Source organism: Saimiri boliviensis, chromosome 11, assembly GCF_048565385.1.
Source record: "Saimiri boliviensis isolate mSaiBol1 chromosome 11, mSaiBol1.pri, whole genome shotgun sequence".
NCBI lineage: Eukaryota > Metazoa > Chordata > Mammalia > Primates > Cebidae > Saimiri > Saimiri boliviensis.
In genome coordinates, this window is record NC_133459.1 from 14,545,237 (window position 1) to 14,569,514 (window position 24,278).

The 24,278-nt window shown below is 49.9% G+C and overlaps 1 protein-coding gene across 2 annotated transcripts in view; it reads left to right on the forward strand.

Annotated features, from left to right (window-relative positions):
* The first annotated feature begins 2,709 nt into the window (after positions 1-2,709).
* The window catches only part of PLEKHM2 (pleckstrin homology and RUN domain containing M2), a 47,047-nt gene continuing 25,478 nt past the window's right edge, over positions 2,710-24,278 (forward strand). For both annotated transcript variants that reach the window (XM_039473624.2, XM_039473623.2), the window contains exon 1: positions 2,710-2,838. In XM_039473624.2, coding sequence (XP_039329558.1) covers positions 2,779-2,838 — 60 coding nt within the window. In that variant the 5' untranslated portion in view covers positions 2,710-2,778. The remainder of the gene's footprint in view (positions 2,839-24,278) is intronic.

Here is a 24,278-nt window from a genome sequence, read left to right on the forward strand (position 1 = left end):
GGAGGCTGCAGTGAGCCAAGGAAGGTAGAGGTTGCAGTGAGCCAAGATTGCGCCATTGTACTCCAGCCTGGGCAACGGAGCAAGACTCTGTCTCAAAAAAAAAACAAACAAAAAAAAAACCAAACTCATTGAATCTACCATGTGCCCAAGCCATGTACAGCCATTCCTAGGAAGGAGGTGACCAACAGAAGACAGTGCCCAGCAGAAGATGGCTTGCAATTCAACAGCAAAGAAGAATCTCAAAGCTTGTTGGGTCAACTTTGGGCTGACTGCATTCTCGTGAACCAGAGCTGCATCCAACAGGTTGGGGCCTGTACGTACCCTAGCCAGGATGGAGTGGGAGGGGAGCGCACGATTACATTAGTTATTCACTCCAGCTGACTCTGACTCCACAAACACCTTTGGTAAGTAGGAGGCTATTTCTACCCATAGATACCTGGCTGTTTATTTCCTCATTCAAAGTTATGTGTCCTCTGTCCTCAAACTTTTCTCTACCTATCCAGTGACTGGCGTCTCAACCCTCATCTGTTCTTATTCCGCTCTCTGAATAAGAGAGGTAGATAACAGCTCCAGAGAGGCTGGTATCTCTTATTTTCCTGAACTCGGTACAAATAAGAAAACACCCTGGGCCGGGCATGATGGCTCGTGCCTGTAATGCCAGCCCTTTGGGAGCCTGAGGCAAGAGGATGGCCTGAGCCCAGGAGTTTAAGGCCAGCCTGGATAACAAAGCAAGACCCTGTCTCTTCAAAAAATAAAATTCGCTGGGCATGGTGGTGCTCACCTGCAGTCTCAGCTACTTGGGAGGCTGAGGTGGGAAGATCCCCCCAGGAGTTCAAGGTGTAGTGAGCTATGATCAAACACCACTGCACTCCAGCCTGGGTGACAGTGTGAGACCCTATCTTTAAAGCTAGTTGTACTAGTTTTACCCAGCTTTGCTAATGCAGTGGAGTATCTTTAAAAAATAATTTAGGCCAGGCACAGTGGCTCATACCTGTAATCCCAGCACTTTGGGAGGCGGAGGCAGGCGGATCACAAGGTCAGAGGTTTGAGACCAGCCTGGCCAATATGGTGAAACCTTGTTTTTACTAAAAATACAAAAATTAGCCAGGTGTGGTGGCGCATGCCTATAATCTCAGCTACTTGGGAGGTTGAGGCAGAAGAATCACTTGAACCCAGGAGGCGGAGGTTGCAGTGAGCTGAGATTGCACCACTGCACTCCAGCCTGGGCAACAGAGCAAGACTCTGTCACCAAAAAAAAAAAAAAAAAAAAAAAAGGTAGCATTACCTTGGGTCTCTCTTTGGGAAACTGAGGGGTGGGGAGCGACCTTTGGAGGCTTGTGGGCTGGGGTCCCTCTTAGGTAAGCAATGAATCAGTATTTCAGATGCTGTGCTAAGTGGGGCTTCAGGGATGAGATGACCTGAGCAGAGAAGAGGGAAGACCAGGGAACCAGAGTTGAGAATTGGGGTGTCTAAGAATAAAAGAGGGACTAATCGAGGCATCAGGATATATTTATTTGGGAACCAAACGAGGGAAGAGAGCCAGGTAGGAGACTAAGACCTCGAAGTGCAGGGGCTTTATGAGATGGTGGATTTGAGCAGGGGCGTGTGGGAACACACAGAGTTGTTATGGTGGGTTTCAGGGGCTGAGGGCGTTGAGGCCCTCAGGATATGTGGGGCTGAAGAAGAGGGATAAGGGTAAGGAGTGGGGATGGAGTTGGGGCTGAAGGTGAGGAGGGTGTGTTCTGAGGGTGGGGAGGAGCGCCAGGGACCTCAAGTGTAGGACTGGGCCTTGAGGGTGAGGCACTGAAGAGGGGAGGGGTTGGGGGGGGCAGGGGGACGAGGGAGGGTCTAGGGCTGGGGGCTGGAGTCTAGGCTGACCCGGTGGGGGTGCTGGGGCCTCCAGGCTGCCAAAGCCAGGGGGCCCGGGTGTGTGCCTTGAGGGGATGCCTGGGCTAAGGAAGGGGAGGAAGATTGGTGGGGCTCGTGGGCTGAGGGGGTCTCAGGGTCTCTGGCCAGAGTTAGTGGGGTGCACCGAGGAGGGGTGGGATCCCCTGCGAGGGGGGAGGGGTCTGTGGGCTAAAGAGGGTCAGCGGGAGGGGGCCCAGGGTCTGTGGGTGTCTCGGGTCTCTGAAGAGGGCAGGGGTCTTGGGGTCTATGGGAGTCTCTGGCCGGTGGGGTCGGAGTCTCCAGAGTCCTTGGGGCCTGTGGGAGTCTGTGGGGTTTTGGGGGGGAGTCTGTGGGCTGCAGAGGGCTGTGGGGAGGGTCTGTGGGTCTCTGAGGAGGGCCGACGTCCCGGGGTCTGTAGGGGTCTCCAGGGTCTCTGAGGAGGGCAGGGGGCCCAGGTCTGTGGGGGTCTCTGGCAGGTGGGGTTAGGGTCTCCGGAGTCCCTGGGGTCTGAGGGTGTCTCTGGGGTCTCGCGGGGGCGGGGTCTGTGTCCCGAGGAGGGCTGGGGGAGGGTCTCGGGGTCTCTGGGGAGGGCCGCGGCCCAGAGTCTGTGCGGGTCTCCGGGTCTCCGGAGTCCCCAGGCGCAGGCGGGCCCTGGCGCCGCCCCGCCTGACATCAGTTCCTGCTGCCGCCGCGCACAGCCGCGGCCTCCTTCCCCGCCGGCGGAGCGAGGGCCCGGGCGAGACGAGGGCCGGGCGGCGGGCGCCGCGCCCCGCGGCCGGCACGACGGAGCCCCCACACGGCCGGCGGCAGCGGTTGGCGGCGACCCCCTGCCCCCGGCGCGGGAAGCGGCGGCGGGGCGGCGGCGGCGGCGGCGGCGACGGTGGCAGCGCCATGGAGCCGCGGGAGGTGAAGGACCGGATCCTGGAGAACATCTCGCTGTCGGTGAAGAAGGTGAGCGCGGCCTCCCTCCCGGCCGGGGCCCCCTCCGCGCCGCGCCCCCCACGCCCTCTTGCGGCGCTCGCCGGGGCCGGGGTCCCTCCTGCCGCCGGGACTCGGGCCCCCGCCCTTCCCCTCCGCAGCCCCGGGGGTCGACGAGCGGCCGGGAGCCCCGGGCCGGTGGAGGGGACGCGGGGCCGCTCACGTGAGCGCCGCGGCCTCGGAGCTATTTTTAAAAAACAAAGTTGAGGTCAGCATCCTCGGAGCTTCCCCAAATTTGGCCCGGGGCCCTGCCCTCCCGGGGAGGGGCCAGCGACCCTCCGGTGCCTCGCCGGTGCCGCGGCGCCCCCGGGAGCTCCTGGAGGAGCCCCAAGGCAGCCTCCTGCGGAATCCGCTGCGTCCCCGCGTCCCCCCGGGAGGCAGGCGTCGCCCCGAGTGAGTCTGATCGTCAGGGTGGAGGCCGGTGCTGAGCAACTTAGCTGTGCCCGGGCCTGGGTCCCGGCGACACTGCCTCTGCTCCTGGGAAGTTCCCTGAATAATCTTGCTCGAGGAGGGTAGCTTTGAAGAGGTTCACCGGGGGCTTTGATGATAAGAACCTCAAGTACCTGGGGATTGCATTTCGGATGCCGATCGGGAACCGGGTGACACCACAGACACCTTGCTGTGGGGCTTGCCGCAGTGGAAATCACTGTCCCAGTTCCAGGGAGAAATGAGCGCATACCTGTCAAGGCCATGTCTTTGTGATGAAGTCAGCATATCCGAAAAGGGTCCCGTGCTAGAAGGTAGAATCCATATTCTGACATTTTGGGCTGGATGTAAAAATAAAAATAAAGTAATAATAATAATTTTAAAAGAATCCATATTCACTGAAAACCTCAATGGCCAAATCAGAATGGTGTGTGCGTGTGTGTGTGTGTGTGTGTGTGTGTGTAATTTGAATTCCTGGCTCACCAGATAGTCTCAGAAACTGAAAACAAAACAAACAAACAAATAATAAGAAAATGGCTTGGGTGAGGGACTTAGCAGCTTATGTTACTTAAAGAAGCAAAATGAAGAGAATTAATTAGATCATCCATCATATTTAAATAGTTGTCTGTTTTCCCACTTATATTCCTCAAAAGCAACACAGGCAAACGGTTTCACCTTTCATAAAGATAAATGTGCCCTTACTAAAAACGTTCCTCTAAAAGCACAATTAAAGGTAACATTGCAGAGATCCAGCAAGAGTTGTACTAGTTTTACCCAGCTTTGCTAATGCAGTGGAGTATCGTTTTTGCTTACTCAACGAGGGGAGGATGAGCAAATGCTTTGTTGAGAAGCAATACATCTTCCTAATGGACGGGAAAGGAACACAGGTGACCTCTCTAATCTAATCTGGGCTGACTGTGGCTTCAGGTAGGCCCAGCATTTGTCTTTGGATTTCAAACGAATGAATGGAGAAAGTCCCTGATGGAGAGACAGGAGACATTGGCACCCTGTCACATGTATAAGCACGAGTCTTTCGAAGGCAGAGATTCACTCTGTAAATCAGGCTGTCATTTATGAAAGGGTTAGGTGTGTTTGTTAAGATGCATATAATTGTAGGTGTTTGGACAAGGAGATTTTATTGAGCTGGAATGCACCCCAGAAAATGTCACACACTAGACACTGGAAACCCATCCCTGCGTGTATCACTACCAAAGACATGGCCAGCATCATTGTTAGGAGCATGGATTTAGGAGTCCAGCTGCCTGGTTGAGTCCCCACCCTGCCAAAATAATAACCCTGTAACCTTGGTCAGGCTTGTTAACCTCTCCATGCCCCAGTTTTTTCATCTATAAAGCAGGGATAACATTAGGGTTGTTGTGAAGTGTTTTTTGTTATTGTTTGTTTTTGAGACAGAGTCTTATTCTCTCACCCAGGCTGGAGGGCAGTGGCATGATCTCGGCTCACTGCAACCTCCATCTCCCAGGTTCAAGCAGTTTTCCTGCCTCAGCCTCCAGAGTAACTTGGATTACAGGCTAATTTTTTTTTTTTTTTTGAGACGGAGTTTCGCTCTTGTTACCCAGGCTGGAGTGCAATGGCGCGGTCTCGGCTCACCGCAACCTCCGCCTCCTGGGCTCAGGCAATTCTCCTGCCTCAGCCTCCTAAGTAGCTGGGATTCCAGGCACGCGCCACCACGCCCAGCTAGTTTTTTGTATTTTTAGTAGAGACGGGGTTTCACCATGTTAACCAGGATGGTCTCGATCTCTCGACCTCGTGATCCACCCGCCTCGGCCTCCCAAAGTGCTGGGATTACAGGCTTGAGCCACCGCGCCCGGCCCTTTTTTTTTTTTTTTTGAGACTGAGTCTCACACAGTCACTGGGCTAGAGTACAGTGATGCAATCTTGGCTCACCGCAACCTCTGCCTCCTGAGTTCAAGCAATTCTCCTGCCTCAGCCTCCCAAGTAGTTGAGCTTAAAGGAGCCTGCAACTATGCCCAGCTATTTTTTTTTTTTTTTTTTTTTTGTATTTTTAGTAGAGATGGGGTTTCACCATGTTGGTCAGGCTGGTCTTAAACTCCTGACTTCAAGTGATCTGCCTGCCTTGGCCTCCCGAAGTGCTGGGATTACAGGTGTGAACCACCACACGTGGCTAATTTTTTTTTTTTTTTTGGTAGAGACTGGATTTCACCATATTGGTCAGGCTGTGTTGTGAAGTTTGAATGAACATAGAGTGTTTAACATGGATCCTGACCCAGTCTTAACTGGTAGATTTTTTTCTCTGTGGAAGAGCCCATTCTTCAATTTTACAAGACTTGAAGATGGTTTAAGTGCCTCACCACCGAAACACCATTTGTTCTTGTTAGCCAACTTCCTCTGTGTGCTTGTTTGAGACTACTGCGATATTTCTATATTTGCAAAGAGATTTTAGAACTTTTTATGAAAATGAAGGGTGCTTGCCGGGCACAGTGGCTCACACCTGTAATCCCAGCACTATGGGAGGCTGAGGAGGGTGGATCACGAGGTCAGGAGTTCCAGATCAGCCTGGCCAAGATGGTAAAACCCTGTCTCTACTAAAAATACAGAAATTAGCTGGGTGTGGTAACAAGTACCTGTGATCCCAGCTACTCGGGAGCCTGAGGCAGGAGAATCATTTGAACCTGGGAGGCGGATGTTGCAGTGAGCCAAGATCACAACACTGCACACTCCAGCCTGGGCAAAAGAGTGAGACTCCACCTCAAAAAAAGAAAATGAAGCGTGCCTATAGAAAAGTGCAGAGGTCTTGAACGTACATCTTAATGAGTTCTCACAAAGTGAAAACACCTGCATGTTCAGCACCCTGACCAAGAAACAGAACGTGACCATTGTCCCAGAAGGCCCTCTCACTCCCCCTCCCAGAAACTACACCCTCAAAGCAACTACTATCCCAAGGAGTATGTTGAGTTCAGCTATTTTCACACTTAGATTTTGTGGTGGTGAATACCCATTATAACACCAGACAGGTCAAATAGCTGTCAGTCCATCTGAATCCAAGGCAACTTGTGTTCTGATGTGGACACAGAATTCCTGGGGGTTAGAGAGAACTGGAGAGTTTAACAATTAACATGATTAAATGAAAATGATAACAATAGGCTGGGCATGGTGGCTCATGCCTATAACCCCAGCACTTTGGGAGGCCAAGGTGGGTGGATAACTTGAGACCGGAAGTTCAAGACCAACATGGCAAAACCCCATCTCTACCAAAAATACAAAAATCAGCTGGATGTGATGGCACATGCCTGTAGTCCCAACTACTTGGGAGGCTGAGGCAGAGAATCACTTGAACCTGGGAAGCAGAGATTGCAATGAACTGAGTTCGTGCCACTGCCTGGGCAACAGAGGGAGACTATCTCAAAAAAAGAAAAAAGGAAATGATAACAATAAAAAGCAAATTCAATTCTCGAAAGGGAGCTAGTAGCAGCAACATCCCAGATGCTGCCAATAAAGCCTGTGGTTGCCGATAATAATTAAAAAGAAATGTCCAAGTCAAGGACAGTTTTGGCATTTTGTATTGGCATGTGGTTCTACCAAATAACATCTTCTCTGGGGAAGGAAGGCAGGCAGTGGTTTTCTGAAGTTTTTTGAGGAGCAGGTGTGTCTGTTGCATAAGCTTGCAGAATGAGCAAAGACTATATGCCATAAGAAGCAGCCCCCTGGCCGGGCATGGTGGCTCACCCCTGTAATCTCAGCACTTTGGGAGTCCAAGGTGGGCGGATGAGCTGAGGTTGGGAGTTCGAGACCAGCCTGACCAACATGGAGAAATCCCATATCTTGTAAAAATACAAAATTAGCCGGGCATGGTGGCGCATGCCTGTAATCCCAACTAGTCGGGAGGCTGAGGCAGGAGAATCATTTGAACCTGGGAGGCAGAGGTTGTGGAGAGCCAAGATCACGCCATTACATTCCAGCCTGGGCAACAAGAATGAAACTCCAACAACAACAACAAAAAGCAGGCTTCTCCCTCCCTCCAGCAATTTATATATTGGTTTGGAGGGGTCAGCAGGAGGAGGGAGATAGTTTTTTTTATTTTGAGACAGAGTTTCGCTCTTGTTGCCCAGGCTGAAGTGCAATGGCATGATCTCAGCTCACTGCAACCTCCGCCTGAGGGAGAGAATTTTTTAAAAATAATAACTGTCTGGTCCTGGCACAGCAGCTCACGCCTGTAATCCCAGCACTTTAGAAGGCTGAGGAGGGCAGATCACCTGAGGTCAGGAGTTCGAGACCAGCCTGGCAAGCAAGGTGAAATGCCATCTCTAGTAAAAATACAAAAATTAGGCCAGATGCGGTGGCTCATGCCTGTAATCCTAGCACTTTGGGAGGCCGAGGTCAGGAGTTCAAGACCAGCCTGGCCATCTTTAAAAAAAAAAAAAAAGTTAAAAAAAAAAAAATTAGCCGGGTATGGTGGCGGGCACCTATAATCCCAGCTATTTGGGAGGCTGAGGCAGGTGAATTGCTTGAACCTAGGAGGCAGAAGTTGCAGTGAGCTGAGGCCACGCCATTGCACTTCAGCCTGGGCAACAAGGGCAAAACTCCATCTCAAAAATAAATAAATAAATAATAACTGGCTGGGTGCCGTGGCTGAAGCCTGTAATCCTAGCACTTTGGGAGGCCAAGGCAGCAGATTGCTTGAGCTCAGGAGTTTGAGAGCAGCCTGAGAAACATGGTGAAACCCCGTCTCTACAAAAAAATACAAAAATTAGCCAGATGTGGTGGCGAACACCTGTAGTCCCAGCTACCCATGATGCTGAGGCAGGAGGATCACTTGAGCCCAGGACGTGGAAGTTGCAGTGAGCTGAGATCGCACCATTGCACTCCAGCTTGGGTGACAGAGTCAAACCCCAAAATAAATAAATAAGTAATAATAATAATAAACTAGAGCAAAGAGAAACTCTCAGAGTGGGGTTAACTGAGTCTTGAAGTACTGGCAGAGTTCAGAGAAAGAGAAGAAGCAGACATTGAAGAAACAGCCTAGGCATCCCCAAGGAACTGGGGCCCTCCAGATGGTCTTCCAAGGACAGGGAGGAGATGTACCTGTCTTAGGAGTACCGAGGGTTCTGCAAGATGCGTCTGGAAAGTGCTTTCTGTGGAAGCCGCTTTCTGGCGGACACAAAGGCAGGCTTCAGAGGCACGTGGCCTGGGTTTGACTTCTGGGTTTGTCACTGACCATCTCAACCCTGGCAGATGACCGGACCACTGTTAGCATCAGCAGTGAGAACCTCCTACTAATATTATAATGATAATTCAATTATATGAGAGAACACACTTATAGCACTTTTAGCACAATACGTTGCTTACAGTGAGGCCTGAAGAAAAGCCACTATTATTACTACTTGCAAGTGTCTCTGTGGACTCTACAGTTCACCTTTTTGCAGTCTTCAGTGAGTGTGGTTTTGTTTGTTTGTTTGCTTTTGGGACAGTCTTGCTCTGGAGTGCAGGCTGGAGTGCAGTGATGCAATCTTGGCTCACTCTAACCTCTGCCTCCTGGGTTCAAGCGATTCTCATGCTTCGGCCTCCCGAGTAGCTGGGATTATAGGCATATACCACCATGCCCGGCTGATTTTTGTATTTTTAGTAGAGACAAGGTTTCACCATGTTGGTCAGGCTGATCTTGAACTTCTGACCTGGTGATCTGTTCACCTCAGCCTCCCAAAGTGCTGGGATTACAGGTGTTAACCACCATGCCCGGCCTGGTCGAGTTTGTTTTAACCCTGAACCTTTTATTATTATATTTTCTGCATTCGCTTTTCCCCTTCATGGTGGTACCTATGAAGGCTGCTAGGCTTATGGGTTTTTCTTTTTTCTTTTTCTTTCCTTTTTTTTTTTTTTTTTTTTAATTAGATGGAGTTTCACTCTTGTTGCCCAGGCTGGAGTGCAATGGCATGGTCTCTGCTCACCACAACCTCCCAGGTTCAAGTGAATCTCCTGCCTCAGCCTCCCAAGTAGCTGGGATTACAGGCATGAGCCACCAGGCCCGGCTAATTTTGTAATTTGTTTTTAGTAGAGATGGGGGTTTCTCCATGTTGGTCGGGCTGGTCTCAAACTCCCAACCTCAGGTGATCCGCCCACTTTGGCCTCCCAAAGTGCTAGGATTACAGGCGTGAAGTGAGTCACCATACCTGGCCTCCAAACTGTTTCTTTCTTTCTTTTTTTTTTTTTTTTTGAGACGGAGTTTCGCTCTTGTTACCCAGGTTGGAGTGCAATGGCACGATCTCGGCTCACCGCAACCTCCGCCTCCCAGGTTCAGGCAATTGTCCTGCCTCAGCCTCCTGAGTAGCTGAGATTACAGGCATGCGCCACCATGCCCAGCTAATTTTTTGTATTTTTGGTAGAGACGGGGTTTCACCATGTTGACCAGGATAGTCTCGATCTCTTGACCTCGTGATCCACCCGACTCGGCCTCCCAAAGTGCTGGGATTACAGGCGTGAGCCATCGTGCCCGGCCAAACTGTTTCTTAAAAGGCCACATGGTAAATATTTTCAGGCCATATAGTCTTCATTGAAATGACTCAGTTCTGCTCAAAAACAACCAAATGTGTATGAGTATGACTTTGTTCCAACAAAACTTTATTTACAAAAATAGGTAGAAGGCTGGATTTAGCCTGCAGACGGTAGTTCACGTATGAAGCATGTGTCCATATGAAAAAGTCCTTGCCAAGGCAGGCCAGGGATCACCTCCAAAGATGTTGGTGCAACCAGTCCTATAGCTAACCAAATCTCTGTTGTAGCTGTGTTTTTGCACGTTGTGTTAGGCTTGTGGAGTGAATGTGGATACTTGTAAATCTCATCACGTGTCCCTGTATTGAGTTATTCAAAACTATTTAGTGAGCACCTTCCCTAGGACCTCACCATCATAGGCCCTAGGAAGATTCTTGTGAACAGGCAGATGAGGTATCTGCCCTCATGGAGCTGATATTCTAGTAGAAGAAGGGTGATCCATTTGTAGACAGGCAGAGATGATCTCGGATCATGGTAAGTGTTATGAAGGCATTAGAGCAATGGGATAAAGAATTTGCAGGGAGGTTTGCTCTGGAGGAGATGATGAGGGAAGATTCCCTAAGGCAATAACGTTGCACCCGGCAAGGGACACTTAGAAGGATCAGAGAATGAAAAATGATGATTTTTATGTGTGTGTGTGTTTGAGACAGCGTTTCACTCTGTGGCCCAGGCTGGAGTACAGTGGCACCATCATGGCTCACTGCAGCCTTCAACTCCTGGGCTCAAGTGATCCTCCCACCTCAGCCACTTGAGTAGCTGGGACTACAGACGTATGCCACCACATCCAGCTAATTTTTATTTTTTTCTGTGGAGACAAGGTCTCACTATATTGCCCAGCCTGGTCTAGAACTCCTGAGCTCAATTGATCCTCCCACCTCGGCCTGCCTGAGTGCTAGGAATACAGGCATGAGCCACTGCACTTGGCCAAAAACTTAATCTAAGAAAATAAGTAGTGGTTTTTAAAAACACACAAATAGCTCAGAAGTATCTAGAATGAAAAGTAATTGTCTCCTATTCTCCCGTCCTTTCAATGGGATAAATGAATTGTAATAGGGTAACCATCGCTCAGTTCCTGGGTCCTGACAACCTTCTGTCGCCTCGGTCTCCCACTCACTTCGGTTTGGGCAGACACTGCCACCCCAGCGTAGGCTCTGAATGAAGTTATTTCCGGCCAGGCACACCCTGCCTTGAGCAGGAGCCTCCCAGTCCCATTCCGGATCGGGATTGACTGGCGCTGGTGAATGAGCCACAGCTGTTGTTCAGCCCAGCCTGTCTGTGCAGTTGAAAAGGCTGTCCTGGAGGGGTGAGCTTTTTCTCATTTTTCTACTCCTGAGATAGGTTAGATCTGCAAGTGCATTAAAAATTAGTGGGATTTCCAGCTCTCTGGAATCCCCTCCCACATAGTGGGAGCTCTCTTTCCCCTCCTGGATTTCCCCTCTGGGGTCCCCTTCCACCCAGTGTGGAAGCTGTCTTTCCTCTCCTGGATTCCATCTTTCTGGATTCTCTCACTCAGTGTGAGGAGAGTTTTCCTTCTCTGGTGTTCTCCTTCTGGGAACCCATCTCGCTCAGTGTGAGAGTGACATTTCTTTCTCTCATTCAGTGTGAGAGCTAGCTGCTTCCTTCTCTCCTTCTCCTTTTTCTCTCTCTACCTAAATAAATCACTTTTTTTGCAAAAAAAAAAAAAAAAAATTAGCTGGGGACAGGGAGAGAAGGTGGTAGGCATAGTGTGGCCCACGACTGTGATCCCAGCACTTCGGGAGGGGATTTGCTGAGGTGGGAGGATCACTTGAGTCTGGAAATTCAAGACCAACCTGTATAACATAGTGGAGCCCTGTTTCTATAAAAATAAAAAATTAGGTGGACATGGGTGCACATGCCTATAGTCCCAGCTACTCAGGAGGCTGAGGCAGGAGGGTCACTTGAGCCCAGCAGGTTGAGGCTGCCGTGAGCCAGGGTCATGCCATTATACTACAGCCTGGGTGACAGAGTAAGACCCTATCTTGAAAAAAAAAAAAAAAAAAGCAGGGACTGGTAGGTAGATAAGTATAAAAATTGTATTGACTATTTTGTTTAGATCAATAGTTCTGCTTCTCTTTGGCTTTACAGAAAACCTTTTAAGAGTTTTAAACGTTCTCAAAATCCCTAAGTACCTGAGTCACCAGGACAAAGATTCACATAAAATAGTATCTACACATACATTTTGCAAACTGAAGTGTTAAGGGTCAGTGTGCCTTCTCCCCACTCCTCTTCCTCCACTTCCAAAATTATCAGTAGCTTTTTCCCTGCTCCTTTCCTCTCTCCCAGAGTAGAGGCTGTCTGGTGAGGACTGGAGGAGGGACCTGAAGGTCCCTAACCCTGAAACCATGGTGTGCACAGAGAGATCCTTGATCCCATGAGTAACTCCACCCAGGCTCAGGAGTAGATGCTAGTGGAGAGGTGGTCATTGCTTTTTCTGAGCCCTGCCCATTCACTTTTTTTTTTGTTTTTTGTTTTTTGTTTCAGAGACTGGGTCTCCCTGTGTTGCCCAAGCTGGTTTTGAACTCCTGGCCTCAAGCTTTCCTCTTGCCTCAGCCTCCCAAAGTGTGGGGTTACACACTTTGGGAGGCTAAGGCAAGAGGAAAGCAAGCCACTGTGCCCAAACCCATTCACTTTTCTTTCTGAGACAGTTTCAGTCTTGTTGCCGAGGCTGGAGTGCAATGGTGTGATCTCGGTTCACTGCAACCTCCACCTCCCAGGTTCAAGTGATTCTCCTACCTCAGCATCCTGAGTAGCTGGGATTACAGGCATGCACCACCACACCCGGCTAATTTTGTATTTTTACATGGGTTTCTCCATGTTGATCAGGCTGGTCTCAAACTCCTGACCTCAGGTGATCCATCTGCCTTAGCCTCCCAAAGTGCTGGGATTACGGGCGTGAGCCACTGCACCCGGCCCCATGCCCATTTGCGTTTAAGATATGGTTCTCCTTTGATGAAATGCTTCTCTGCTGTCAGGTTTTTTGTGACACTGTGATCCTTTCCATCCCATCACAGAACACCCTAGGCTAACTCTCTCCATGTTTTGGCTCTGGCTTAGGCCTATCCAGATTGAAAGGCCCTGCGTGATGATTTGAGGCCAGGCAGAAACTCACCTGGGGTTTAACAGAAACAGGTCACCATCTGGCAGCAACAGGCTCTCTGTTCAGATGGGGCTATCTGTGGTCACTCTGCTGTCATGGCTAACACTTCAGAGCTTCAGATGGAGCAGCGGTGATTCCTGTGAGTCTCCCTCAAAACTCATCCAGCTGGAGCCCAGTGTGAAAAGAAATTCTCAGCAAAACTGAAAATCTGCTGCCAGCTGACAAAAATGCTAGGTCTGGAAACGCTGAGTAAGAGGTAGAGTGGTCCAGACAAGCCTTAATGTGGAAAGGCAAGAGCTGATGTTCAGTTCATGACTGCTGTGGAGAGAAGAAGGTTGGCATTTGCAGGGACTGTGGGGCACCTATCTGGGTCATTCCTACTTCTGGAGTCTCCAGTGCCCATCTCAGGCATCACGGCAGAGGTGTGTTGCTGCTGAAGCTGGCAGTGCCCTTCTTCCCAAGGAAAGCAATATTTTTTCACTTGCGACAGAAAGCTCTCTGGGTTGCCACCTCTGCTGATAAAACAGGTTTCTCAGCCTGGGATCTGGGAAGTGCCATGTAATAGAGAGCGAGCCAGTCTGGGCCCTGAGCTCTCCTCCTTGAGAGTCTAAACCAGGCAGAAGGGCTGGTTGTTTGGGTGAAGTCTCCTTTCCAGCCCTGTCCTCCTTGGTGCTGTTTGTTCAAGGTACAGACGTCCTAGAACTTCCATTTGAGGCAGGAGAATAAGGATGATTTCTGGGAGAGTCCTTTTCACTGGAGATGAAAGTTTAGGCCACTGATCTATCAGTTATTGAAACCATCCAGGGTCCTGAGAGATTCTCCTGACCTCTTGCCAGTGAAGCACGTGGCCCTCTGCACAGATACTCTCCCTGCTATGTATTTTGTTTTGTTTCGTTTTAGTTGTGTGTGTGTTTTGAGAAAGAGTATTGCTCTGTCGCCCAGGCTGGAGTGCAATGGCGTGAACTTGGCTTACTGCAACCTCTGCCTCCCAGGTTAAAGCACTTCTGCCTCAGCCTCCTGAGTAGCTGGGATTACAGGCACACAGCACCAAGCCCAGCTAATTTTTTGTATCTTTAGTAGAGATGGGGTTTCACCATGTTGGCCAGGCTGGTCTCAGACTCCTGACCTCATGATCTGCCCACCTTGGCCTCTGAAAGTGCTGGGATTACAGGCATGAGCCACCGTGCCCAGCCTGTTTTGTTTGTTGAGACAGAGTCTCACTCTTGTTGTCCAGGTTGGAGTTCAGTGGCATGATCGGGGCTCACTGCAACTTCCGCCTCCCAAGTTCAAGCAGTTCTCCTGCCTCAGCCTCCCAAGTAGCTGGGATTACAGACACATGCCACCATGTTGGGCTAATTTTTGTATTTTTAGTAGAGATGGGGTTTCATCATATTGGCCAGGCTGGTCTGGAACTCCTGACCTCAAGTGATCCACCTGCCTTGGCCTCCCAAAGTGCTGGACTTACAGGCATCAGCCACCGCGCCTGGCCTCATGCTATGTATCTGTGATTTATCTTTTCCTCCTTTCCCTATAAATGTCTACAAATTTGCACAAATACATGAGGAAGAAGATATTAGTTTCTTATAATTCCCTTCCTCCCCATATATCTTTAACAGTTGGAACTAACAGATTCTGAGAAATGTAATATTATGTGAGAACAAGGAAGGTACTGATGCGTGCTTGAAATCCACAGAAATCGCCAAACTTCCTTTTCAAGGGTAACCAAACTTTATTGTTCACACTTTTGCCCCAGGTTGTTTTTGATGTTCACAGACTGCTGAGGCATGAGCATTCTGAACATGTTCGGGGGACGGGGAGTAATAAAACCAGAAGAATCCTTAACGTTTAATATAATTTATGCGGTACCTATTGCATGCCAGGCCCTATAGTTGGCATGTTTGCATGCATTTCCTGGGTCAGTGGCCCATGATGTCTGGGTGTTTTGGGTATTTTTTTTTTTTTTTTTTGAGATGGGGTCTCACTCTGTCGCCCAGGCTGGAGTGTAGTGACATGATCTCAGCTCCCTGCAACCTCTGCCTCCCAGGTTCAAGCGATTCTCCTGCCTCAGCCTCTGGAGTAGCTGGGATTACAGATGCGTGCCACCGTGCCTGGCTAATTTTTGTATTTTTAGTAGAGACAGGGTGTCACCATGTTGGCCAGGCTGGTCTCGAACTCCTGACCTCAGGTGATCCACCCGCCTTGGCCTCCCAAAGTGCTGGGCTTACAGGCATGAGCCACGGCGCCCAGCCCGTCTTGTTTGTTGAGACAGTCTCACTCTTGTTGTCCAGGCTGCAGTTCAGTGGCATGATCTGGGGTCACTGTAACCTCCACCTTCCAAGTTCAAGCAATTCTCCTGCCTCAGCCTCCCAAGTAGCTGGGATTACAGACACATGCCACCATGTTGGGCTAATTTTTGTATTTTTAGTAGAGAGGGGGTTTCTTCATATTGGCCAGGCTGGTCTCAAACTCCTGACCAAAGTGCCTTGGCCTCCCAAAGTGCCGGGATTACAGGCATAAGCCACCGCACCTGGCCGTTGCCTGTTTAACACATGAGGGAATGGGTTTAGAGAAGTAAACTGCCCAAGGTTGTTAAGCTCACAGGAGCAGGGCTGGGATTTGAACTATTTCCTGGCTCTTGCTCTTTCCATTTCTCTGAGCCTTTTCCTTCTCCATGATGTTGGTCTTGAAATAACAGATAATACGTCCCCATGGGTCAGTCTGTGGGCCAATCCTCCGTAAAACCATCTAACAGATACTTGTTGAGTGAGTATTATGTGCTGAGCTCTCTTCTAATCATAGGAATCAACAGTGAGAAACGGTACCAAGCCCCTGCACCCATGGGACCGACATTCTGGAAGAGGAGATAGACATCAAACAAATTGTAGTGGGACAGGTGTACTCCCTGATGTCCTTACTAAGCATTATGGGTTTGTAACCCATGAAGGTCCATCATACGTCTTAGCCGTGTACGTACATTTTCATCTTCAGTAGAGTATCTGACTGCATTGCACAGGCCTTGGCAGCAGGGGTCCCCCAGGATCCCCCAGCCTAACACTGATTTAGACAGTGACTGGGTGAGCATTTCCCTTGGCCATACTTGGGTTGTCTGGGTGGGGGAGGCACTCATGAGGTGGTGGTATAGGCACAGGAGAGTAAAAGGGAAGTGAAAGAGAACACACCAGCTGAAGCTTCTGTGTTTTGAAAGCCTGGTTAAAATGAGGCTTTGAAAAACTCCCTTCTCCGCCAGTGCCACACATGACAGTGAGCGTGGAGACCTCAGAAAACAGAGCTCAGGGTCTCTGCCGGCTCCTGCTTCCATCCCAGCAGTAGAAGAATGGAGCAGAATCATGTGCATTCTGTGTTTTTCAGGCCCTTGGCTGGCTTCTAGGTCTCCCGTGTTTGCTGAGGCCCCTTGGCAGAACCTGTTAGCATTTTTCTCCCCACCTTCTTTTTTTAGTTTTCTTTGAGACAGAGTCTTACTCTGTTGCCCAGGCTAGAGTGTAGTGGTGCGATCTTGGCTCACTACAACCTCTGCTTCCTGAGTTCAAGTGATTCTCCTGACTCAGCCTCCTGAGTAGCTGGAATCACAGGTGCCTGCCACTACGCCCAGCTAATTTTTGTATATTTAGTAGAGACGGGGTTTCACCATAATGGCTGGCTGGTCTCAAACTCCTGACCTCAGGTGATCTGCCCGCCTTGGCCTCCCAAAGTGCTGGGATTACAAGCATGAGCCATCATGCCCGACCAGTCTCTCCACCTTAAGAGTAGTCCTTGGTCTCTCTGTAAGAAGTCAGTCCCTGTGCTGAGTTCCGAGCCCTAGGAATCATAGTACCTGGAGGCTTGCACACTCCCCTTCCAGGAAGAGGAAGCATTTAGCTGCTTTTGGAAACTATGTTCTGTCAATTATTCTAGAGATCTGTGCCCAGCTAGGCTAGTCACTTTCAGCTGTCATTGTTCCTACACCACAAAGAAAGCACAGAAAAATGAAATCCACAGATAATTCAAGTGCCTGCTTTCTTCCAGCTTTCTCCCTGCACATCTTTCTTTTTCTTGAGACGGTCTCACTGTCACCCAGCCTGGAGTGCAGCCTCTGCCTCCTGGTTCAGGCAATCTTCTCACCTCAGCCTCCCAAGTAGCTGAGACTACAGGTGTGTGCCATCATGCCCAGCTAATTTTTTTTTTTTTTTTTTTTTTTTGAGATGGGGTCTCACTCTGTCACCCAGGCTGGAGTGCAGTGGTGTGATCCTGGCTCACCGCAACCTCTGCCTCCCAGGTTCAAGCAATTTTCTTGCCTCAGCCTCCTGAGTAGCTGGGACTACAGGCACATGCCATCATGTCCAGCTAATTTTTGTAGAGACAGGTTTTTGCCATGTCGGCCAGGCTGGTCTTGAACTCCCAACCTCAGGTGATCCACCCGCCTTGGCCTCCCAAAGTGCCGGGATTACAGGCATGAGTCACCACACTTAGCCTTTTTTGTATTTTTAGTAGAGACAGGGTCTTACCAGATTGCCCAGGCTGGTCATGCTCTGCATATCTTTCAGTAGAGCTGCCAGTAAAGCAGAGAGCCTACCGTCTCTCCAGCAGAAGGGCTAATGAGCAGTGATTTGGGAGGTGGGCAAAGAAATCTGTGCAATTGACTGCTGTATTTAGTGGCAAATGAATGGTTAAGAAGCACTAATTTCATGAAACGTGCTTAGAGATCGATGCAGTCCCAAGGTAGACAAACCCTTTATGACAGCTCTGCATGTGGGGGGACTTTGCCACACCCAGGATGCCACCCAGCCTGGGCACAAGCCCTTCCTGGACAGGAGCATTGACTGCCCTTCTAAGACATCTCTAAGGACAGCGTTTTGCTTTTTATTATTATTTATTTTTATTTTTAGAGACAGGGTCTCACTCTGTCACCCAGGCTGTAGTTCACAACTGTAGCTCCCTGCAGCCTCAAACTCCTGGGTTAAAGCAGTCCTCCCGCTTCAGCATCCCAAGTAGTAGCTGGGGCTATAGGTGTGTGCCACCAGGCCTATATGGCTAGTTTTTTAGTATTTTGTAGAGACAGGAGTCTGGCTATGTTGCCCTGACTGGTCTTGAACTCCTGGGCTCAAGCGAACTTCCTGCCTCAGTTTCCCTAAGTGCTGGAATTATAGATGTGAGCCCCCACTCCTGGCCAACAGCCTCTTTCTTTCCTTTCTTCTTTTCCTTCCCTTTTTGTTCCTTTCCTTTCTGCTTTCTTTTTCGGAGTCTTTCTCTGTCGCCCAGGCTGGAGTGCAGTGGCGCAATCTCAGCTCACTGCAACCTCCACCTGCTGGGTTCAGCGATTCTCCTGCCTCAGCTCCTGAGTAGCTGGGATTACAGGTGTGCACCACTATGACTGGCACATTTTTTATATTTTTCATGGACATGGAGTTTCACCATGTGGGCCAGGCTGGTCTCGAACTCCTGACCTCAGGCAATCTGCCCACCTCAGCCTCCCAGAGTGCTGGGATTACAGGTGTGAGCTACGGCACCCAGCCAACATTTTTCATGTAGAGAAACTAGCCTGATTGTTTCTGAATGGCAAGATCTCTGATTGGTTCTTGCGCAGGGGTGATTTCTGGGCTCTCTTGCTCTGTAATTCACTATAATTGATTGCCATTGAAAATGAAATATATTTTCCAGGCTATGGTACAATGGGACCTCAGGTGAAGGATTTTAAAATTAGGAGAGTAGGCTTGAGGCAGTGGCTCATGCCTGTAATCCCTGGATTTTAGGAGGATCACTTGAGCCCAGGAGTTCGAGACCAGCCTGGGCAATATAGTGAGACCCCCCATATCTATTATTAAAATAAATAAATAGGAGAGTAGGCTGGGTATGATGAGGAAGGAGAATTGCTTGAGCCCAGGAGTTCAAGATCCATCTCTGTTATTTTATATATATATATATATATGTATATGTATTATATAGTGAGACCCCATCTCTATTATTATATTACATAAATATATTACTTTAGGAGAGTAGGCTGGGCATGGTGGTGTGCGCTTATAGACCCAGCTACATGGAAGGCTGAGGTGGGAGGACTGCTTGAGCCCAGGAGTTCAAGACTGTACTGCTCTGTGATTGTGCCTATAATTAGCCACTGCACTCCAGCCTGGGCAACATAGTGAGACCCACATCTCAAACCAACAAAAAATAAAATAAAATTAGCAGTGTATGTCAGAAGGATCGCAGTTCCCTGGGGCTGGCGAAGCAGCAGACACCCAGCAGCTGAAGCCTCTGTTGACATCTCATGTTGCTAGGAGGGAAGCAACTGGGACATTCCTGACGTGTCCCCTAAATCCTACAGAGCCCCGTCATGGAAGCTCTGGGGATGGACCATGGCCCCTGCTTGCTCTGCCCTCCTCAGTTTTTAAATTTAATTTTATTTTTAGAGCCAGGGTCTTGCTTTGTCACCCAGGCTGGGATGAGCGCTGCTGGGTTGGTGACAGCTGATGCCCTGACCGCTTTATCTCCAGGTGGGATGAAGCAGAAGGAGCCCCAGAAGTAGCTACCCCCGTGCCTGAGCACACCTGGCCAAGACTCTGCAGTACGGTGGCAGGACGCTGGCCAAAGCCGGGGTGTACAGGAAGCACCCTTGTCTTCCTGGGCTCTGGTCTCCCTGCCTATAAATGAAGGTTGTGGCTAAGTGATTGTTTTTCTGATTTTCATTACATTCAGTAGTCAGTTTCATTCACTGATAACTTCTCTCTCTCTCCCTCTCCTTAACTCCAACTCCCTTCACATACCCTTCTGCACAGGGCAGGCCATTCTTTCTGAATGGGAGGCCCCAGGAAACTCTGCTTCCTAACCAAATGTTTTCTAAGGGCTCTTCTGCTCTTCGATGACGAAATTCCTCAGCCCTGGCCAGCTCCCTGCCTTGTCTTAGATCGCAGTGGAGAGTCTCTACAGAAGTGCTGTTGGCAGTGGTGGTTCATTCCTTGGATCACATTAAAAAGGTGTTATTAGCTGGGCGTGGTGGCTCACACCTGTAATCCCAGCACTTTGGGAGGCCAAGGCGGGTAGATCACCTGAGGTAAGGAGTTCAAGATCAGCCTGACCAAGATGGTGAAACCTCATCTCTACTAAAAATACTAAAAATTAGCTGGGCATGGTGGCAGTCACCTGTAATCCCAGCTATTTGGGAGGTTTCTGCTGAGGCAGCAGAATCACTTGAACCCGGGAGGCAGAGGTTGCAGTGAGCCGAGATCATGGCATTGCATTCCTGCCTGGGCAACAAGAGCGAAACTCCATCTAAAAAAAAAAAAAGCTGTTATTAGTCTCTTAGGGAGCTTGGCTAAAACTTAAAAGACCTCAGCCTGCCTGCCTCATTTGTTTATTATCTGTTCCCCCTGTCTTTTTGAGGGGATGGATGGTGAGCACTGGCCCCTCCCTTACATTCATGAGAGGCTGAGCCTGAAGCTGGAGCAAACTGCTGATGCCAGCTTGGGGGTCCAGTCATTATGGTGGCCTCCCTGAAGGGACAGTCGGTAGTTCCAACCACATGACCCTTCTCCAGCTGTCACTGATGTGGACGGGTCCCCCAAAGGTAAAAGACAGTGTGTAGCTTGAGCTCCATCTTTCCCCTGGGGATCTGCCTTGGAAGGGAGGAATGTCTGTGAAGACCGGAGGGGTGGTTTGCCCAACCAGTGGCCATGCTGTGAGTAGAATTCCCAGAAGCAAGGAGGGCAGTGGTGTGTCACTTTCTGTGGGCCACGTCCTCACCCACAGTGCAACTGCAACGTCACCAGATGAGGGGCAGCCTCCAGGACTCAATGGGCTCAGAGGGCGCCTGCAGCGCACAGTCTGGCTCAGAGGTTGATATGAGCTTATTTAGCTGTGGCCATTGTGGATTTAATCCTTAAAAGAGGTAATTGGAGGTGAGGTCTTTTTCTTTTTTCTTTTTTTTTTTTTTAGATGTAGTCTTGCTCTGTTGCCCAGGCTAGAGTGCAGTGGCACAATATCAGATCACTATAACCTCCGCCTCCCAGGTTCAAGCAGTTCTTCTGCCTCAGCCTCCCAAGTAGCTGGGATTACAGGCATGTGTACCACCACGCCTGGCGAGTTTTTGTATTTTTAGTAGAGATGGGGTTTCACTGTGTTGGCCAGGCTGGTCTCAAACTCCTGACCTCAAGTGATCTGCCCACCTCAACCTCCCAAAGTGCTGGGATTACAGGCGTGAGCCACCACACCCAGCCATCTTTTTTTCTTTTTCTTTCTTTTTTTTTTTTTTTTTTGAGACAGGGTCTCACTCTATTGCCCAAGGTGGAGTATAGTGGTGTGATCACTGCTCACTGTAGCCTCGAACTCCTGGGTTCAAGTGATCCTCCTGCCTCAGCCTTCCAAGTAGCTGGGACTACAAACATTCACCACCACACCCAGCTAACTTATAAAAAATTGTTGCTAGAGATGGTCTTGCTATGTCGCCCAGCTGGTCTCAAACTCCTGGCTTCAAGCGATCCTCCCACTGACTCAGCCTCCCAAAGTGCCGGAATTACAGGCGTGAGCCACAGCGCACAGCCCTCAGGTGGGGTCTGTTATACTTTTGGATTTCTACCTCCTAGACCTTTCCTGCTGAGGCTCTTCCAAACACTCTGTTGTCTAAATACGTTTGATCTCCATAGAGCCCACAGGGAGGCTGCTGTTACCTGGCGACCTCCTCCCTGGGCATCACAGGAGCACCATACCCACCAGCGCATGCTGGGCAAGGTTTCTCCAGTATCCTCAGGTCTGTGTCTGTGGTGGCTGAGCAGGGATGGGACAGGTGCATCCCTGTGGAGCCCCACGGTGGCCAGGCAGTTGAACAGGCGCACGTACAGCCTTTTGTGTCCAGCCTCTCTTGATGTTGGAGCAGGGGTCTTTATCCTGCTCTGTAAATAGGGAGGTGTGACCTCTGCTCCCCTGGCATAACCTACAGCCTGTGAGTCAACAGCAGAGTTAGAATCCACATTACTCCCTTTTGGGCTAGGCAGGGTTGCAGCCTGGTTTTGGCCTTGACTGACAAGAGAGAGAGGAAGGACATCACTTGGAACTGCCTTATGTTCATGTGGCCATTTATCATCTTTCACAGCCACCTTTGAGTTCAGTATTAGGGACCAATCTGGAAGGATTTCTTCATATCAACCATAGTACTAGAAATTGTTTTGTGGGTGTGTGAAGATCAAAGAGAGACGGGACAGAGAGGGCCGGGCTATGGCAGCTCAGAGCAGAGAGTAGGGCTCACCCTGATGAAAATATTCTGAGTCAGACATTTCTTGGCTTGTTGGAGTATGCCACCCACACTTCCCCGAAGCAGTCTTGTGACATCCAGCCTTCCCAGAGCGCCTGGGAGCCCCATGCTCCTGGCTTTGGGAGAGTCTAGGATGAGCTGAGCCAGCTCTTCCTGGCCCTGGTGCCTGAGCACACCCGAAAAATCAGCAGCAGGGGCAGGAGAACGGCTGAGCAGGTCTAGAGTATGGCCTGGGAATATGACTTTAAGATGGAGGCTGCAGAGCCCATGCACCTTAGGGAGACCACAGTGTTAACACAAAATTACCTGAAATCTTAACCTCTCTCTTCGTTCTCAGTGGACCTTGCTTACTTTTGAAGTTTCTTCGGATGAGAACTTTTTCATCCTCCCACCACAGAGCATGCTGGCCACCTGCTTCTGGACTCTCCTCTGTGGCCATCCCGTCTTTCCTGGGCAAGGGCTTTCTTTCTTTACTCCTCCACCCAGGTTTCCTGCCACTCTTTTGGCAAAACTGGTCAAAGCGATTTTCTTTTCTTTTCTTTTCTTTTTTTCTAGAGGCAGAGTTTGGCTCGTTGCCCAGACTGGAGTGCAATGGCGCCACCTCAGCTCACTGCAACATCTGTCTCCTGGGTTCAATCAATTCTCCTGTCTCAGCTTCCCAAGTAGTTGGGATTATAGGCATTCGCCACCACGCCTGGCTAATTTTGTATTTTTTTTTTTTTTTAGTAGAGACGTAGTTTCTCCATGTTGGTCGGTCTGGTCTCGAGCTTCTGACCGCAGATGATCCGCCCTCCTTGGTCTTCCAAAGTGCTGGGATTACAGGGATGAGCCACCGTGCCTGGCTGGGGATTCTTTGTACTTACTCTCCCTCCCTTCTTCCTTCCTTCTTTCCTTCCTTCCTTCCTCTTCCTCGCTCTTCTTCCACTTCCCGCACCCTCTCTTCTGACCCAGAATAGGCAGAATGGCATACTGAAGCCCCATGTTCAGCCCTTATCATCACTGGACAATCTATGCCACCAGCCCTCTATTATTCTGAAACAGATTTCCAGACATCCATAAATATTTCAGTACATATTGTTCAAAAATGAGGGTTCTTTTCTCACATGACCCAATATTACAAAAAATTCACAGTAACTTTTCCTCAGTATCATCAAACATTTGCTGTGTTTTCGAGTTGCAGCTGCCTCAATCACTGTCATGTTTAAATGCCTCATTTGCTGATGCAGGATCCATGCAGGCTCCCGCCCTCTGTGATGAGTGCCCTTTAGGTGCTGCCCCTGCGCCCACGTGCTTTCCTCAGGGTCCCAGCACCTCCCTTTTAGGCCCCTGCTGCCATGACCCTGGTGACTGACCATGCCTGCCCTTGAGAGACTTTCCTCACTCGGCGTCTGGAGCACACACTGCCCAGATTTTCTGCCCCGCTGGCTGGCTGTGCCTTCATGCCCTTGTGGTCTAAGACAGTGATTCTCAGCCTGGGCCGGGCATCAGGATTAACAGTGCTGATTCCTGTGCCCTGACTCCAGAGTTTCTGATGTTGTTGGTCTGGAAAGGGGCCTGGGCATTGTTGTGCTGTGTGGGTGAGGACCCTGGTCTAAGGCAGCCCTGGCAGCTCGGTACTCAGACACTGCTCCTGCTGCACTCTCCAGCTTTCAGTAGCATCCAAAGGCTGGCGGTGCCCACCTCCCCCTGAACTCCAGATCCATTTCCACAGCTATCTCCTTGATGTTTCCACGTAGATACATAGATACCTTTTTTCTTTTTTGAGACGAGGTCTCATTCTGTCACCCAGGTTGGAGTGCAGTGGTGCAATCTTGGCTTACTGCAACCTTTACCTCCCAGACTCAAGCAATTCTCCCATTTCAACCTCCCGAGTAAGCTGGGACTACAGGTATACCATGCCACCACGTCCAGCTAATTTTTTGTATTTTTGGTAGAGATAGGGTCTTGCCATGTTTCCAAGGCTGGTCTCGAACTCCTGAGCTCAGGCAATCCACCCACCTTGGCCTCCCCAAGTGCTGGGATTACAGGCATGAGCCATCGCGTCCAGCCTCCACATAGATATCTGATAGGTGTTCTGAACTTATCATGCCAGAGCTCAACTCC